General features: G+C 41.2%; 1 protein-coding gene across 7 annotated transcripts in view; it reads right to left on the reverse strand.

Moving 5' to 3' along the window:
- Nucleotides 1-18,234, reverse strand: part of PDE11A (phosphodiesterase 11A) — a 466,258-nt gene that overhangs the window by 130,591 nt on the left and 317,433 nt on the right. For all 7 annotated transcript variants that reach the window (XM_079923541.1, XM_079923542.1, XM_079923540.1 and 4 more), the window contains one exon: nucleotides 15,087-15,137. In XM_079923541.1, the coding sequence (XP_079779667.1) occupies nucleotides 15,087-15,137 (51 nt within the window). The remainder of the gene's footprint in view (nucleotides 1-15,086; nucleotides 15,138-18,234) is intronic.

Raw genomic sequence — 18,234 nt, forward strand, 5'->3', positions numbered from 1 at the left:
TTCATAAATTTTGCGTCACTGGCTGATACCTCAGTTCAGTCATCAATGTATTGCTTTCGTCACTCAAGAAATATTTATTGAGCACCGACTATAAGCCGGGCACTGGGTTAGGCACTGGAGATACAGCAATTTTCAAGTAGCTTAGAGTCCAGCTAAGGCAAATTTGTATTATATTTATACCCATTAGAGATACACAGAAATGGTATTCACATACTAATTTATTAATGTGCATGTACAGAATTAACATGCATGTAATCGTATTGGATCTACTGTTAATATGCTGCCCGTTGTTAATTATAATTACTATTGACTGTGGTTAATTTCCAACTGGATGAACTCTCAGGAAGAGCAGACAGCACCTTCCCTCCACTTGGCTGTCCTAAGGTGGCCAAGGGCAGTTGCTCAGGGGAGTGGGCAAGGAAGAGTTACACTGAGCGCTGAGTGAGCTCTCACAACCAACTGCCTGCTCTGCATTCCGCTAACGTTCCTTAACCAGTGACAGGATATGCACATGTTCCTGGCATTGAAGGCTTTAGAGTTTAGCTGTTTTTAATTATTGAGAGCTTATGTCCTTCCATCATACAACCTGAAGTGAAGAGAGGCCAGGGCCTCAGCAAGGACTGGGTGCTGTCAGTTGAAGAACTTATTTTTCTCCTTGTCTGGTTTACGGCGAGTTCTTTTCAGAGCTTTGTTTTGCTCTTTGGTTCCCTAATGGCTTTGATTTCACATATGCATGCAGTCAATATTAATTTTCTGTCCTATAGTAACAAGAAAAGAGTAAAAACAGAAAGAGAAAACCCTGTTTTCCTGTGTGGCTTGCACGGGACCACCTGAAGGAGAAATTAGAGGAGCCTGGGGGGGCCCAATAGCGTGCTATTCAGAGCCCAGGTCACCTTGACTTGTACCTTGGCCCTCTCTTTGGTTCTTCTCTGGCGGGGCGGGGGGGGGGGGGGGGGGGTTGGGGGGTGGAGTCAGCCTGAAGAGGAGGTAGAAATTTTTAAGAGCAAGATAATTCACAAGATCAGATATTGATAAAGTAACTTAAGGGATTTACATCACATTTAGAATATCCACTATAGATGGCATCCCACCTGTGGCAGAGAGGCTAATTGTTTCCATATCAAAAAGCCCTGCCCTTATTTATTTCTCACTGAGGCTCCATATTCAGCAGCCCTTCCTTTGATCGGGCAGATAAGACTGGGGGCCAAGTTTGATCTTTTATGCGTCTTTATGACACTGCAGATGAAAACTGCCTGCCTGGTGACAGTGCTATTCTTTAACATTAGATTTTTACTGGCCAGGGGGGAGGACAAAAACATCATGCTTTAGACTTATAAAATATCACATTTGCCACTGAGAGGCTCGGATGTTCAAACATCCAGCCTCCCCACCTTTCCACTGACTCATCTTGATCTTCACAGATGAAGTCCATCCAATTGTCCTCCTTTCTAGCTGACAGGGAGAGAGCCAATGAAATGCCTTTTCCTGTTGCTGGGTGACTGCGAATATTTTGAAAACACGTCCCATAAATGCAGCAGCTTAAAAGCCTGCCATTGGCTGGTTGGGCGTTCTGTGCATGGTGACGCGTGAGGCTGGCACAAGTGACAGGTGGGAACAACTATGCAAATATATCACTGGCCTGATGTTCCACTGGAGAGGAAAACTATTTCAAGGCTGAGTGACAACTATAACATACCCTGTAGAAGAAAAATAAATCTCCCTGAGTCTACATTTAGGCATCTGAAGAACGGTTATGGGAAAAAAGCAAGAAAAAAACCCCTCAAGGTTGTCTTACCCTCAATACCCTGTTTTCATGGTCTGATTAGCAGTTCTACCTGTCCTAGAAATATATGTGTATTTCTCCATATCTTTTGCAGTTCTGTGTTGACACATTTTAAAGTCCAAACTTGTTTATTCAGGGAAATAATTTAAACACTGTCAAGGAGGCCTTTTAAATTTTTCTTTGTCTCCTTGTCTCCAGCGCCCCTTCCTTCACCTTCCTCCCCTGACCTTCAAGTCCAAATATCCCGGGGCCACAGGATGTGGTCAGTGTCAGGACCAGCACTGACTGCATTTTATCTCCCTCTGTCCACTTAAAATATTTGCATCCTGGTGGGAGGATAAGCAAAGTCTTGTCTAAACAGCTTTGGGATTCTCTTTGCAGCCAGAGAGCTGTTTGGATTCAAGTAACTGCTTTTGCTAACACTGGGTTAACTGTTCATACACAAATCTGCCAAAGAGCCTCTAGGAAAGAATGTCCTTCTACTAATTGAATTCTAATGAGGCCAGGAAGTAGATCAGGAATTGAGCTATTTTACTGTGAGTTTCAAACATCAGATATAGGGATGTTTGGCTTTGATCTGCTTAATTCTTTAGTAGGTCCTAATTAGTTCACGAAAAAATGATTATTCCAGAAGGTATCTGTGGTTTATTGGTGGATCCAGTTGAAGGGCGCTTTTCTGGTTATACATCAGAGCCTCCAATGTTCAAGCACAACAGAAAGACACTGTTATGATAGGACCAGATGAAGCAGTTGTTAATGAGGAGTTTCTGGGCCAATTTAATTGGCACATCCCCGGAAGTTATATTTATTTGCTTTATAAGGTTTGGGTGAGTTTGAGAGCCAAATCAGGGTGACCATCAGTGGGATTAGCTTTGGATACAGAAATGCTTTCAGGACATAATAGAACTTTTTTTTCAATAATGTGACCTAGACAAAGTCTCTCGAGAAACCACTTCAGCAGACAGATCACTGGCGGGTATCACCCAGTGTCTACAAATTATGAGTTATGAAGGGGCTATTGTGAGCACCTCACCTGTGCCTCAGGGAATCTGAAAGATACGTGCATATACACCTCACCTGTGAGGGACAGCCGTGATATTATCTGCCTCGTACCTCTCTCCTTTCTGGGGCTCTGGTCCTTCTTCCACTCCAACCATGTTTTGTCCTGGGGGCTGACATATTCTTCAATGACTACGCCCCTGTCACAGTTGATTGGTCCAGGGATGGGCACTGGACCAAAACTGGACCAGCTGGAAAACTTCCCTAAGATTCTCCAAACTGGAACTTGGGAATAGTTCTTTCTAGATGGGGTTGCTGAAAGATTAGAAACTTAGGCCCTGACAGAGGCCATGGTGACCCCTTTGTAAGGAAAGCCAGGCTGTAGTCAGCATAGCTGGGGGCTCAAGCTGCAGTGACATAGTTCTGTCCATTTGGCTTGAGGGACCACCGGGGTGCTTGCTGCAGCCAGTTCCAGGAGTGGTCAGTTGGCTTCATAAGCACAGTCTGTGGGGCATATCTTCCTTTTGCTATGCAGTGTACTCCCGTTTGTAGCACTTCCTGGGAGAAACTTTGGGCTTACGTATAGAAGATTTATCTGGGACCTTGCACCCTAAGCAATCCTGCCTTCTCATGAGTGAATTACTGTGCAGGGAGAGAAAGAGCTCCAATGGGGAGAGATGCTGAACATAGCTCACTGCACAGAGAGACATCCCTAACAATCCGATACTTGGACCTTTGGTTTTCAAGGGGGTTATCAAAATAACCAGTCTTTGTTCTCACACATAACTTCTCAGAGAACCAGAGGAAAGCTATATTCAAGGAGATCACTGATGGTTTGAAAGATATTTCAGGCAGAAGCATAAATTTCTCCACGGTTTTAAAGGGAGAGAGAGTCCCATGATTTTTCATACTGGAGCAACGAAGTCATAGAAAGCATCTCTCCCTGTTCTCTTTCTTTTCTGAATTCTGGTAGTGGGGGGAAGAGTACAAAGTGTCCTTCCTTAAAATCTAGCTTCAGTGTTTCACGGACTTCTTTGACACATGTAAGCCCAGTGGTGAGGATGGCCACCTGTTCCTGCAGAAACCATCACAAAGCTTGGTTTTCACAGAACTCCCTTCCGCCTCCGGAAAGGCCTGAGATGAATTATAATATATGTTAGGAAAATAAACCTAGTAGAGAGAGGAATGGGGTCATTCAGCATAAGAGTTGTTTGGGATTTACCCTGGGGGGAAAATTGCTTTTAGATCCCATAAACCTACCCCTTGAAGTTAGTTTTCCAGAATGCTAAAGGCGGAGAAAGCACACTTGCTGAAACAGTTGGGCTGGATTACTTTACAAACTATGTAACCTTAAAAACAAAGAGGGGTAGGATAGGGAGGGTCGGAGGGAGGGAGACGCGAGGGGGAAGAGATATGGGGACATATGTATATGTATAGCTGATTCACTTCGTTATAAAGCAGAAACTAACACACCATTGAAAAGCAATTATACTCCAGTAAAGATGTTAAAATAAAAACCAACAACAACAACAAAAACAAAAACCAACCAACCCAAACACCCGCAGCAGAATCTCTTGAAATCTGAACTCGTCTATTAAGGAACTAAGCCATAATTACAGAAGGGCTCATAATCAGACCATAAGGATAGCACCAAGCCAGGACCAGAAAAATCTAAGATAAAAAGGGTTCCACATCATTTTGAAAGGGAATATAACAAATTCAGCATGCCTACCTATATCTCATTTTTTTCATTTGTACCCTATAAATATTTGGGCATTTCTCTGTACCTCAGTTTCATCATCTATAAAATATGAAAAATAATAGTAGGGGTTTTGTTAGGATTAAATGAGTTAATACAGGTAAAGCACCGGAAACAGACCTGGCACATGATAAAATGTTCATGAAACGTTTGTTGTTTTCCAGGTGACCGTCACACTGAGTGGACTGAACAGGTACTGGGCAGGAGAGTCCAAGGAAAGGACCTCAGCAGCAAAAAGTGAGTCCCCCAAACTGGCAGTGAGCTGTCTCCCTCAGCTGCCTGATTCATAAATAGGATGTAGCCACCGACGCCTCTTTAAAAGGCCTCTCTGTTAACATTCAATGAAATAAGAGCTACGAAAGCACTTTGGATCAGCAAGCATGCTACAGCTATAATAGCACTACTCTGAGCAAACAGCAATATTTAGACGTATATAATGATTGGTATCAGGTTATCCTACAGTAAGCCTAGAAAATGTATTTTAAAGTCCATCCACCTGGAGATGCTTAACAGCAGAATAGTATATAAGCCTTTTATCCCAGGATAGGTTGAAAACAGCCTGCCCTTTCGTAAGTTCTCACCAGCTCTTCTCACACTGTCCTTTCATGGGTGTATGGATTTGATTACAGTGAATCTAAGGAAGTATCCATAGGCGCTGCTCTGGGCCACCTTCTAGGGCCAACTAGGAGGCCAGCTGCATGGCCCCCAGCCTGGGGGCATGAGGCAAAATCTATTTTGAGCTTGGATCCCTTCTACAACATGGTCTCACAGAAAGGATTCTAGAGTTTTCTCTGTTATAGTGTGGCTGACAAATTTTCAATTTTTATTAAAATTCTTGCTTGTTCACACACTAATTCGTTTTAATCCCAACCAAATGTTTGAGGCCCTGGATGGAAACATCAGCCTGTATTACATGACAGTCTAAGAATAGTCTCTGTGGTTATTCTTGTTCATAATACTAAGTTTAATTTCTTGGTTTTATGTATATGAGTGTCTAATGCAAAGACAGCAAAATCTTGCACAGATATTGTGTCACTGACTATGGGGCTTCTGATGCCTGGTTAAGGTGATGTCTGTAAAAACTCCATGAATTGCTCCTAGGGAAACAAAAGCACCAGAAACAGAGTTACTATACCACCAACCAGCAGCATTCCTAGCAAGAAGAGCGTGGAATAGCTCCACCAGCTCTGGTAATGAAAGGGCTGCTTTTGACGGGACAGAGCAGAGCCCCTCAGATGGCTGGGTTCAAGCCCTGTTGCAGGCATGCTGCAGTGCATGTGCAACAATGAGAATAATGGAGCATCTGACCAGCTGACCTCTGGCTACTGACCACACTACCTCACCATCCACATCGCTTCGCCACCAACTCCCAGCCCCTCCAAGGGGCCTCCCCGGCTGCCCACTGGGATACAGCCAGTGGGATGGCTTTGACCAGGGTTTGTCGATAAGGCTGAACCACAGGGAGATTTTCCCAATCCTTCTGCCTCGCGCCTGGGCAAATGAATAAGCTGCCTGTGTCACTAACATACTCCAGGTCATGCACACACACAAACATTATTAGATCTTGGAATTACTTTTAAATTACTGTCTTTTAGGTTTTAACCGTTTTCCTAGAAATGCAGCTCAGCAAATCCTTGCGTGGAGCAAGGATGGCACCCAGTGGCCAAAGTGTTTCATCTCAGATCTTGTTTTCTCACAGATTTTCTGTTGTTTTTCTCTTTGGAAACAATGAATGCCGCAAGATCTTTTTCTAAAGCCAGAGTTGAAACTCCAGATCACTTGATCCCTTTGAGCTAAAGTGCACACACACACACACACACACACACACACACACACACACACACACACTCTCACACACACAAATTGGGGCAGTATACAGAGATTAATTCAGAATAACTTCTAAAAATCCTCAAAGATTTACCTTAAATGTCTTGTGTTAAAGTCATCATATTGCAGATATGCAGATTATTTCTCATGATGTCCCTAATATCATACATCACCCTAGGAAATACTATAGAAACATAAACCCAATCTCACATTCTTCACTTCCTATCTTCCCCCAAATAGTCTCTAGTTCATGAGTTCTCATGCCTTAAGCATAAGACTTTATCTCCTGACAAGTGCTTTATCATTAAACTGATATTTGCAATCTCATATCCTTGTTATCTTTGCTACAAGGTACTTGGCAGGTCTGGAGAGCACAGGATAATAAAGTGAGACTGCTCTTTTTCCTTTGAGCTTTCCAGATGTCGAGAGATTTCTATACAGCTAGATAGCCAATCAGACTGTACGGAAGACAAGCAAGATGTCAGAATAATGGATCATGTACCCTCTTGCTAAGAATGATGCAATATCTTCATAATGTTTGCTGTTTCCAATTTCCTTAGGTTTCTAAGCAGTCTGAAACCCCAGGGCAAGAAGTCACATGGACGGCACAACCACAACACAAAAAGAAGCTTCTAATAAAATAGCTAATAATAAAATATATTGATTGCCCAAAGAATACCACAAAAAGTCTCTTTTAAAATGTCTATGTTAAGTTCAGCCCAAAATTCTGTTTTTCTCAGACATCATCACCATTCATGCTTATTTGGCCCCCAGGCTGTTGAAATGCCATGAAGGTTCCAAGATAATAGTTAGATCAAAAGAAGCGGCTTCAGGATAAAAATCCATGATATTGCTTACACTTTCCTATTCAGCCACCCGGAAAGAAGCACTGTCTTCAGAGTCAAAATAAAACACTGGAGAGAAAAATCAAAGCCAAGCATGTGCATTGTTCTTGCTGGTGCTTTGGTTCTTGTTGTCTCATATGTAAAATGGAGCTGTGATAACCCTGCCCTCACCAAGAGGTTGTGAGGCTCAAGTGAGATAAAGGTATGAAAAGGTTTTTATATACTGAAAAGTCATTATTTAAGATATTATCAGGGCTTCCCTGGTGGCGCTGTGCTTGAGCCTCCGTCTGCCGATGCGGGGGACACGGGTTCGTGCCCCGGTCCGGGAGGATCCCACATGCCGCGGAGCGGCGGGGCCCGTGAGCCATGGCCGCTGAGCCTGCGCGTCCGCAGCCTGTGCTCCGCAACAGGAGAGGCCACAACAGTGAGAGGCCCGCATACCGAAAAAAAAAAAAAAGATACTATCATTCAAACATTTATAGGTAGCACTAGTGTAAGTTTTTATTCTGAAGAGATTGAGCCTCTTGTCTTACCTAAAATAATCACTTATCTTCCTCACGAGTATTATTGTACTATTTCACCCTTCAAGTGTAATAGAGCAACGGTGGGCTTTGGAAATCACTTATAATATATAATTAAATCAAGTTGAGCCAAATCTTCTACCAAACACCCAAGTTTTTAAACAAAGCTTAATTTAAAGCTTAGGGTATTTAGAAATTATAAGGACCCCAAGATGTTTTGTCAACTTTATGTTGCTTTCTGTTTTATTTTCCCCTTCCCTCCTACAGATATATTTTACAGGCTTGTAAAATTATAGCGTTTTATAGCTGGAGATGGCTTTGTTTTTCAGATGAGGAAACCTGAGGCCTAGAAATTTTAAATGAGTCAGGAGGTTTGGTGGCTGCTTTGTCTGCTTACATGTTTGCTCTTTCTTGCCTTACTGTCTGTGGCCTTACAAAGACTGCCTTAAAAGGGGCAGCTCTGGCTACTGAGACTGTAGAAAACCCTTCAATCAGACACTCTCTCCTAATTTCATATTTCAGATGGTACCTTGGAACCAACAGAATCATGATTTGTACACGCTTTTAAGATTTTGAATAGATCCATTTTCAACTGAGAGAAAACATACAGAATTACCAAAGCAGTACATAATTTCAAAAATAGGTAGAAGGGAAAGAATACAGGGTCATACAAATAAAAAGAATTAGATAGGAATCCTGAGATTCAAGAAAATAATAGTTTTAAAGAATTTAGTCAGCAGAGTACTGGTAGCAGGACACGTGACTGAAGAATCTCACTTAACATTAAAGAAATTGCTGAATCAACTAAGAATTAATTTGCCCTGCTGTAGAGCAAGGAAGGACAGATATTGTCGTTACTGAATACTCCAAAGAGAACATCTTAAACAAAGACAATGAATCCCTTTATTTTCATGTAGTTTATGCTTCATAGGAAATCCAGAAAACTAATCATCAAGAGCTTAAAACAAGGGGTTGAGGCAGGATTTGCAGACACTCTCAATGTCATAGACACTTGCTTCAAAATTCTACTCACATGTTGTAACTTCCTCTGCCATCAAAACTGCAAACAGTTCAATGAATTTGGTCACTTGGTAGAAATTTCTCCAGCATCCAGAAGCAAGGCATGGCTTTAGGTGATTGAAGGGTTACAAAAAGGAACTAGACAAGGGCTCTCACCTAAAAATGCTCCTAGTTTCACCAGATGCTTAGACAGGTGCACGAAGATTTATATCACAGGGTAGACACTGATAAGTACAATGAAAGAATGAGCAGATCACCTTGGCCTGAAGGACAGTTAGAATGACTTCATGTGGGGGGGCAACTGAGCAGGATGAGATGGCCTGTTAGGACTTTAAATATGCAGAGAGAGGAACAGGATGGGAACAAAGATAGGGAAGGGCCAAGTATGGAGAGAAAACATCACATAGAACTCGTGTGAAGGGTGGGTAAATGGGAGCATGAGAAACAGGCTGGAAAAGTGAACTGGAGCTTAAAGCTCAGAGCACTTTTAATGCGCACTGAAAGAATTTGTAATGATGGACTCCAAAGGCTTATAGCAGATGCTAAGCGTTGTGAGAAGGAAACTGGCACCAACGGAAGAGTACTGCTGATTTGGCAGCTGTGTACAGGATGAATTTGGGAGTGCAGCAGGGAGCCCAGACAGGAGAGCACTGCATAGCCACCATCTGCGTGAGAGAGAAGGAGGACCTGAACTGTGATGGCTGTGAGGATGATGAGAGACGTTCCGAGTCCGAATGGAGGGGACACATGAGAGTGGGGGGCGTGAGGACTCAAAGATAACTGCACAATTACATCTACAGTGCACGTCTGGAGAGGAGGGTGAGGGGAGCGTAACAGGAGTTTGTAGCTTCTACCTAAACTGAAGAAAGAGCAGAGAGAAAACCAACCATTGTGATGGCTAAGTCACGCCCACATCATTGAAGTGACGGGCTATTGGTTCTTTATTTCCGGTTCCATCTCTATAGTTGCAGATGGCTCTTACTAGAGAGAACCAGAAAGAAGGGAGAGTGATCCAGGCCCAGATGCCCTAGTGTTCTGGAAGGTTCTGAGCCCTTTGGCCTTTACAGTTGCCTTCATCGTTCAGGGGTCAGGGCTCTAACTGGGCCACCCTGTCTCCCTACACTGCTGTCTTCTTCCCTGGACCTTCAGGACTGTCACTGCTCTGAAACCAAAACCGAACTGCCTTTGATTTCATTCCCTCAGGCTCAGACTCCCTGGGCCTTCAAGTGTGACACTAAGGAACGCAGGGAATCCAGCTGTGTTAATGGGTAGAGGCAAGAAAGTGGGAGGATCTCCGCCCAGGAAAAGTAGATGTTCATAGTGCCCTTTGGGAGACAGCTTTCAAATGGAAAGAAGTGACAAACTTCTTTGGCTATTTTAGGTGATCTGAGAGGAGGTCAGTGTCACCACAGGATGTATTTGGCCAGGTGGGTCCTTGAAGAGCCCTCCACTCAGAGACGCTCAGTTCAGCAGGAGGAAAGATCAGCCTGGACTCGCAGCCCTGGTTCCCCTCACATCACCCCCCCCCCACCCCACCTAGTATTTTCTACACTTGGAATGACAAAGTACAAGCATCTTTTTTCTGATGTGGCATTTGATTAAGACACAATTCATCAAGAGGACTGTGTATGAACACATGGACATTTGAACACAAGGACTCCACATATTTATGGGGTTGTCCTAAGCAGCTCAGGCCATCAGCTCAGTCTGCTGCCTTAGGAGCAGAAGATGCACATTAGGATGCTGACTCAGCTGTTTCCCCTGCAGTCAATTTCTTGCTGAAGGTTCAATAACTTTCCCTGACGATAAAAAAATCTGATATTAAACTTGGCATAAATACTATTTAAAGTCAAAACAACCCCCTCAATTCCAGAGGTGGGGGGGGACAAGAGAGGAGACAGAATAGGTTAGGTGTAAGATGATAGCCAAATTCTGTTCATAATGCTGCGAAGTCATCTTTTAAACAACCTTAGAAATAAGCTCGAGTGAACTGGAAAGTCATTGTTGAGATTCCCAAAGGCAGCCTTTCATGAAGGCTGTGAGGGCTGAGACTAGAGAAACAAGGGAGAGTTCTTCTTCCCTCCCTGGCACCCTGAGGCCTGGGGTTACCCCTGGGCCATGAAGGCACCTCTGTGGGAACACTCAGCCTGCGGGAGAGCAGCTGGAAGATGTTCCCTACTGACAGGGGTGGGGAACACGAGCTACCCAAACCTCTGCCACACAGTGCCCTGTGCCATTTCTCCCCTCTCTATGCAGTGCACTTGTCCTCTGCAAGAAGCTGCTGCAAGGATTGGGCTTTTCCACAGCTCCACAAATGGAGCTGGCAGGGCAGTGGTCAGCACACCTGCTGCCTTCCTGCAATGAGAAAAAGATGCACCCTCTGGAGGCTCCATTGCTAAAAAGCATCCCGTGCACTTGGCCGGCCAGGTGGGGATCAGTCCCAACTCCTGCCTCCCTGTGCAAGAACCCTTGTGCAGGGCCCTATGACAGACACATCCACCGGCATAGTGGCAAGGGCGGTTCTGAGGGCAGGAACTTCTTATTATAACATCTGAATATTTCATGGGTCAAACGTGTCTCCTGAAACTTAATTACTTACAAAAATAGTACATCACATCCCATTGCTCAGCCTGTCCCCTGCCATCCATCTCACAGAGGAGGCCATAAGATCCTATTTTTGATGTGGCCATTCGTATTTTGGTACGTAAAGGCCACAGGGAGCACCTATCCTCAGTACTTTATTTGCTTTACCAGGATGTTAATTTGTGGCCTAGGCAATAACACTGAAAACTTGAAATATGCAAGAGGCAGTCCAAACCCAAACACCCAACATGAGTTATTGGCGTTTAATTACTGAGGCAGTTAAATAGTGCTGTAAACGAGTTCATCTCTGATTGCAGCCATAACCCTTGCAGTTTGGAATTGAAAGAAGGGATGATAGAAGATGGCAATATAACATGAGGACGTCCATGAGTTGGTTTTAATTGGTAAACTGGCATATATAGTGATAACAGTTTGGTCTGTCCAATGCATTGGAATCCTAGGAAAGTGCATAAAATTACGGAAGCATATAATTGGTGTACTAAACTCATTTTCTTATGTTATCACAGCTGACATCTTCAGGTTATTAAAAGCCTTTAAACCAGTCATCTTCAAAGAGATCTAACTGACAATATGGTCTTTATATATTATTCCTGTTCGCACCAAGCAGAAGAGATGTAAACAGGCACTAAAATCTGCACAAATTTTCTGGGCACATCTTTCTTATTTCAAGTTCAAGGAAGATCAGTAAATGTTAATGAGGATAAAAACCATTCTTTAGATCCTGGTTTCCTCATTCAATGCACAGGGCATCAACCCATAAAGGATAAACTAATATTATAACCTGAATCAGACTTTCAAAAAGTTAACTCATTAGTTTGAGGAAGTTCTGTGATCTTTTCATGTATAGGGGACCCTACATAAAGGACTGTTTCCCAAGGTATAATGATATATTAGAATGACAAAGATGGGCTTAGGTTCTGACATTCCTGGATGAGCAATTATATGTTGTTTCACCTACTTATTCTGCTTAGACAATCTAGGCGCACTTCTGGGACGGTTTTCACTCTCTAACCACCGTTCACCCACTCACCACCACACACCTCTCAAGGAGATTTTTCCCAACAGGAGAAATAGGGTTAACCGAACAAAACAAAATGAACAGAAACACCCTCCCCCTGTCTTATGGCATTCTAGAATAGGAAAAGAAATCCCCAAATGTGGAAGAGTGTGAAAGAGGAAGAAAAGGTAAGTGGAAAGGTAATGTGGTATCATCCTAGCATGAATGATTATTGAAGATTCACTACAGGTTTATCATATAGGAAATCTGTGTTCCTTTAGGCCATACCACCTAGGAGTACAAATAGTAGTGAATTAAAGTGATTAACGGTATGTATCACACTCTCCAGTATTTTGGGATCTCCATCTCTCCTACTTATTCCTGGGATTACTCAAGGTTCTTGTCCTTAAGATGTGACCACTCAGCTCGCAGTGAGTCCTTCCACCTCTGTTGGTCATATTGGTAGGCAGATGTCTTGCATCTGGCCATAGTGATGCTTCCTTCCATTGGGCTGCTGCTTCCTGTTGTGTGCTACTGACACTCTGGAATCCCTGTGCTCTTGGGGTAATTTAATGCACTGAAACCATACTAAAGTCCATGCCTTTTGTGTTCATTCATGTTCTTAGCTGAGAACATGAATCCATGGGAAGCTGGAGTAAGAGACAAATCCAAGAGATAAACTCCATGCTGAACCTGGAATCATCCAGACACTGAGGCCCATGGCCTCAACTCCCAAACTCTGAGTTTTTGACTCAGAAGCCCTCTTAGTCTCTCATGTAAACAGACCACATCTCACTGGTCTTCTAGACATGTCTGAATCCCAGATATGGTGAAGCTTAGGCTGCAACTGGAATCTGACCTGTGTACATATGTATTTGACCTCCAGATCCTGTTAGCACTCGATGATGAAATAATTTTCTTCCCAAAATTCTGGCTTAATCTCTGAATCACTGATCACTAGCTTGGTCCTGGCTGGGCATAATCCAACACACTGAAACTCAGCCATTCTTTAACTCATAAAATCTCATGGATAACTCTGATTCTACATTTCAAATCTCTCTTTTCTCTGCCTCTCTCTCTCTCTAAATATATATATTATACATACATACATATAGATATATAGTACTAGCTCTGTTAAAAAAGTATTGCAGTAGCCAAGGTTACAATATTTTTGAATATATGCATAGTTTATTTGTATATATTGGTCAAAACAAAGCACTTATTTACTGTGATTTAGCTACGATGTTAGGAAACTGCCATTGCACACACTCTACTGTGAAACTTCAGTAAATACTTTTCTATGTGCAGGATTATTTTAAGCCCACTGCAATTATAAGGCATCAGCTACCAATTATGATAATGTTTCATTTACTTTATATATCAAGAAAAAAAGCCATTAGGTTAAAATTATCTACTATATCTCAATTATATTGTAACAAGATATTCACTAATATCTTACAGGATAAAATCTGGAATACATCACTTTAGTTAATAATCTTGATCATTTTAAGACGAAATAACCCATTTTTTCTCAGATTTAAATACTTCATGTTTTTAGTATGTTTGTGAACTAAAAATAAAAAAAGCATGGCAAATTCCAAGACAATGGTGTTTGCCTTACTCTAAGGAAAGAATTAAGCCTGAACATAGGGCAATACTTTTAGAGAGTAGACAGCTATTGATTTTGGCTGCTCTAGCTCTAGACATGTCCCATCACATAGCTTCTGCAGTCATATTTAGTCCATTATGAGCTTTGCTGTATTTCTCCCTGCCTGCCCCTTTCATCTTTTAGCAATTAAGATGATTATAAAATGGTAAAAATATAAAACACAAAACAGTAAAAACAGTAAAATGTTTATGGAAACTTATTTCCATAAGTAGAATTGCTAGGTAACTGAACTTGATTAAAGTAAAAAAGCTTTAAATATTTTTGATGGAAATATTTATCAAATGTATATAATATAAAATATAAAAATTTATATATAACCATGTTTTGAACATTTTCTTAATGACTAATTGTTTTGAGTTACAGAACACTAATGCTTTTTGGATTGATTCAATCATTCATTCATTCAACCATTCAACAAGTATTTATTGAGTGCTACTATGTTCCAAGAACTGTGAAAGGCAGTAGAGATAGAGCAGTGAACAAAACATACAAAAAGCACTGCCCTGCTGGTGCTCATATTCTAGGTGGTATGTAGGATGTTTATCTCTACAGCAAATGGACCCTGACTGCTGTGGTTTTAGCTGTTCTGTCTCCTTCCTCTGTTGTCAGCTGTCACCTCACTGGCACCATGCTTTGTATTGTACCTGATCCATAGTAAGCACTTGGTAAATGGTAGCTACTATTATCCTAATCTCTTCACTTATTTTTACAGATGAAGATATAAGCCCTAAGATTTTTTAGTGAACAGAAAGTTAGAGGTAAGACCGAGGCCAAAAGCAGGCATCCTGATTCTCACCATGTTACACAGATCTTTTTCTGATACCCTGCATACTTAAAAAAAGAAAGAAATACTGAATCATTTAAATGATCATGAAGGGGCCGTTCAGCTCTATATAAGTCCCTCTTACCCTCTAAAACTGAAATATGCAAACATGCCTTCTCCTAATTCTATTCCCCCAACATTCAGTGGGCAGACCTTGTTCTAGAGACAAGTAACAAAGGGTCTGAAAGCCCTGGGAAGTTTAACTTTATGCACCATTAGGGCACCATTTGCTCCCTTACCTTAAACTTGTCAACTTCAGCTTTTGAACATGTTGCATGATAAGATAGCACCTGGTTCAGAAAAAAAGGAAAAGAAACTTTAATAACGAGACATGGTTCAATTTTCTGAAATTCTCCTGGCTTAAAAATAAATTTTGTTCATGTATATCACCTTGACATAACAGTGAATGCTAATGCACGATGAGATATTTCCAGTAACAGTCTGTGACACAGATTGTCATCTGTGCAACTACAGTGGAATCTATTACAATGTGGAATGGAACAACAGCCCATGTTAAAGGCTAAGTATTTTATATCAGGATGTTTTTATAAGTAGTTATTTTACAAAAGGGACATAATGTGGCTCAAGACCACAGTTCCCAAAGATGTGAATACTTGTCCTGTGAAATGCTTTGGAACACAAATAAATTAAAAGGTGGGGTGTGTGAGTGCGTGCACGTACGTATGTGCGCAAGTGTATGTGTGTTTGTGTGTGCATATGTGTGTGTACTGTGGCAAACACTGTAGCTTGCTGACTCAATTTCCATGTCTAGTCTATGTTCACTTGCCTGCTTTTGTTGTACAGGAAAGATTACATTGTTACGCCCAATCATCTGCAATGCTTTTTGTAAGAGGATTTTATTTCCCTGTCCTACTGACAGCCTGTTATAGGTCTAGAGTGGAAAGGGAAAGAGAAATGAGGCTGGCCAGGGACTGCCCTGCCCCAGACTTCTTGTTTTGTAGAACAAATAAACTCACATTTGCTTGAGTCAGTATTGGATGTTATAAGGTATATGTACACACTTACGCACGCACAAACGTAATGTATATGTTATATATACGCTATCAGTCCCAGCCTTAATCTATACATATCTCAAACAAATAAATCTGAGAAAAGCTAATTCCCTCTTCAACTACCAACCTTAGAGAATCTCAGTGCATGTTTGGCCCTGAAAAGCGAAATAACACATTTTATTTTGTTAAACTCAGCATTTCCCAAATCTAGCCACAGAACTTCCTTTTAGGTGATATATTAATCTAGGAACATTCCAACCTGATAACCTACTGACCAAGGACTTTGAGAAACGCTGACCCAAGTTATGTACCATCCGTATGATAGAAGCAGAGCCACAGTGGAGGCAGTGTCTCACAGAGGTTAGAGCACAGCCTCTAGAGCCCGACTGGCAGGGCTCCACCGCTTCCCAGCTGTGGGAGTGTGGACCAGCATCTTCATAACTGAACAGATTTTGCTCTTTTGGTTCATAGTTTACTGTGGTAAACTTTAGTTTGGCTGCCATTAAAACTTCTTACTATTTACAAGTCTCTTTCTGTAGATTCAATCTTCAAAATTTATCTTTATTTACTTTACAGAAAAATTCCCCTGAAACTCAAAATCTCTGCCACTGGGTGTTGCGCGGCCAGGCTTTTAGTATTTAAGGCATATTACCCACTCCCTTTATTTAAATCAACTTTACTTACTTCCTTTATTATTATTTTTTAAATAATAAAAGCTATTAACTTCACTACATTGAAACTATTTGAATGAGTGAAGCAGACAATTATTACAGATTAAGAATTCTGTCCACTTAACATGTTCTTTTGTTTTGTTTGTCATTATTGAAGTGTAGTTCTTTGTATATTTTAGATACAAATCCTCTGTCAGATGTATGTTTTGAAAATGTTACCTCCCAGTCTGTAGCTTGTCTATTATTTTCTTTCTTTCTTTCTTTCTTTTTTTCGTTTAATTGTGAAAGGATTCCCACCATCTAGTTAATTTATACATCTATCACCTCACATACTTATCTTTTTTTTTGCGAGAGCATTTCAGTTCTACTCTCTTAGCAAATTTCAGTTATACAGTAGTGTCATCAACTAGTCACCATGTTGTGTATCAGATCTTCAAACCTTATATGTCTTATAGCTGAAAGTTTGTACCCTTTTATCAACCAATTTTTCTTTCTTTTTTTTTAAGCAGTTTTATTTTTATTTTTTGAAAATTTTTATTGAAGTATAGTTGATTTACAATGTTGTGTTAGTTTCAGGTGTACACAAAGTGAATCAGTTATACATATATCCCAGTTTTCTTTTAATGAACAAAAGTTTTCAATTTAGATCAAGTGTGAATTGTCAGTTTTTGTGTATTGTATTGTTTTTATGTGTCCTTTCTAAGAAATTTTGCCTATCCTAAAGTTGTATATCCATACTTTTTGCTATCTTTTACAAATTGTATAGTTTTATAGTTTTGTTTAGGTCTATGATACATCTGAAATTAAATTTGTGTATGATGTGAGATTAAGACTTTAATGAAATAAATGCCTTGGTTACTTTGTTATGATTCTTAAATTTTCCGGAGCCAAAACTTGGAGCCAACATCATTTTGGAGTTCATTCTGAGATCTTAAGCCTCTCTACCTGCCAATCTATTAAGTCTAATGACAAACTGATATCATAATGGAATAATCATAGTTCAGGCATACAAAATAGAGTTGGGCAGCCATTGAGGATCTGGTCTCAGATATTTCTCTGCACCACTGAGAACTTGAACTTTCTGTGAACTATACCAAACCTAAGGACAGCAGCCATTTTAAAAACAACATCTGCTAGCTGGTCTCAAGGTTGTTCCCCTTTGTAACTATGCAACCATTTTGGACCCCAACCAATTCTTGCTTAACAAGCACCCTTACTTCTTGCCAGTTCCAATTATAATTCTTGGTAAACAACTCATGTAACTAACTGTGGCTCCGCAGTTCTTGACTTTATAAGCTTTGTCCATTTTGTAGTCCAGTGGAACACAATTCAAGTGCTTCTTGAATCTGTGTCTCCCGGGCTGCAGTCCTAACAAACCCCCAGTAAATGCCTCTTTATTTCAATCAGGTCTCCGTTTCTGGAAGTTTGGTTAACAGTTCATAGGAATTTACTTATTCTATCTAATTTGACCAAGTTAACAATAAGTTCTACCCTTTGAGTCTTTCTGCGCTGAGAGTTCTCATTTACTTTTGTAAAACTCTGAGAACCAGTAAAGGGAGCGGGAGAATGACCTCACACAAGAATCTCACAGCCACTTTCTTCCGAAAAAGTACAGTCTCTTGTGGATGAGCAGGAAGGAATCATCAGCTAATAAGAGTACCTTGTTCCTGCAGGAGCAGGCCCTTTGGTAAACCGCAGTCTGG

The sequence above is a fragment of the Stenella coeruleoalba genome (genome assembly GCF_951394435.1).
Source record: "Stenella coeruleoalba genome assembly, chromosome: 6".
In the NCBI taxonomy this organism is placed as follows: domain Eukaryota; kingdom Metazoa; phylum Chordata; class Mammalia; order Artiodactyla; family Delphinidae; genus Stenella; species Stenella coeruleoalba.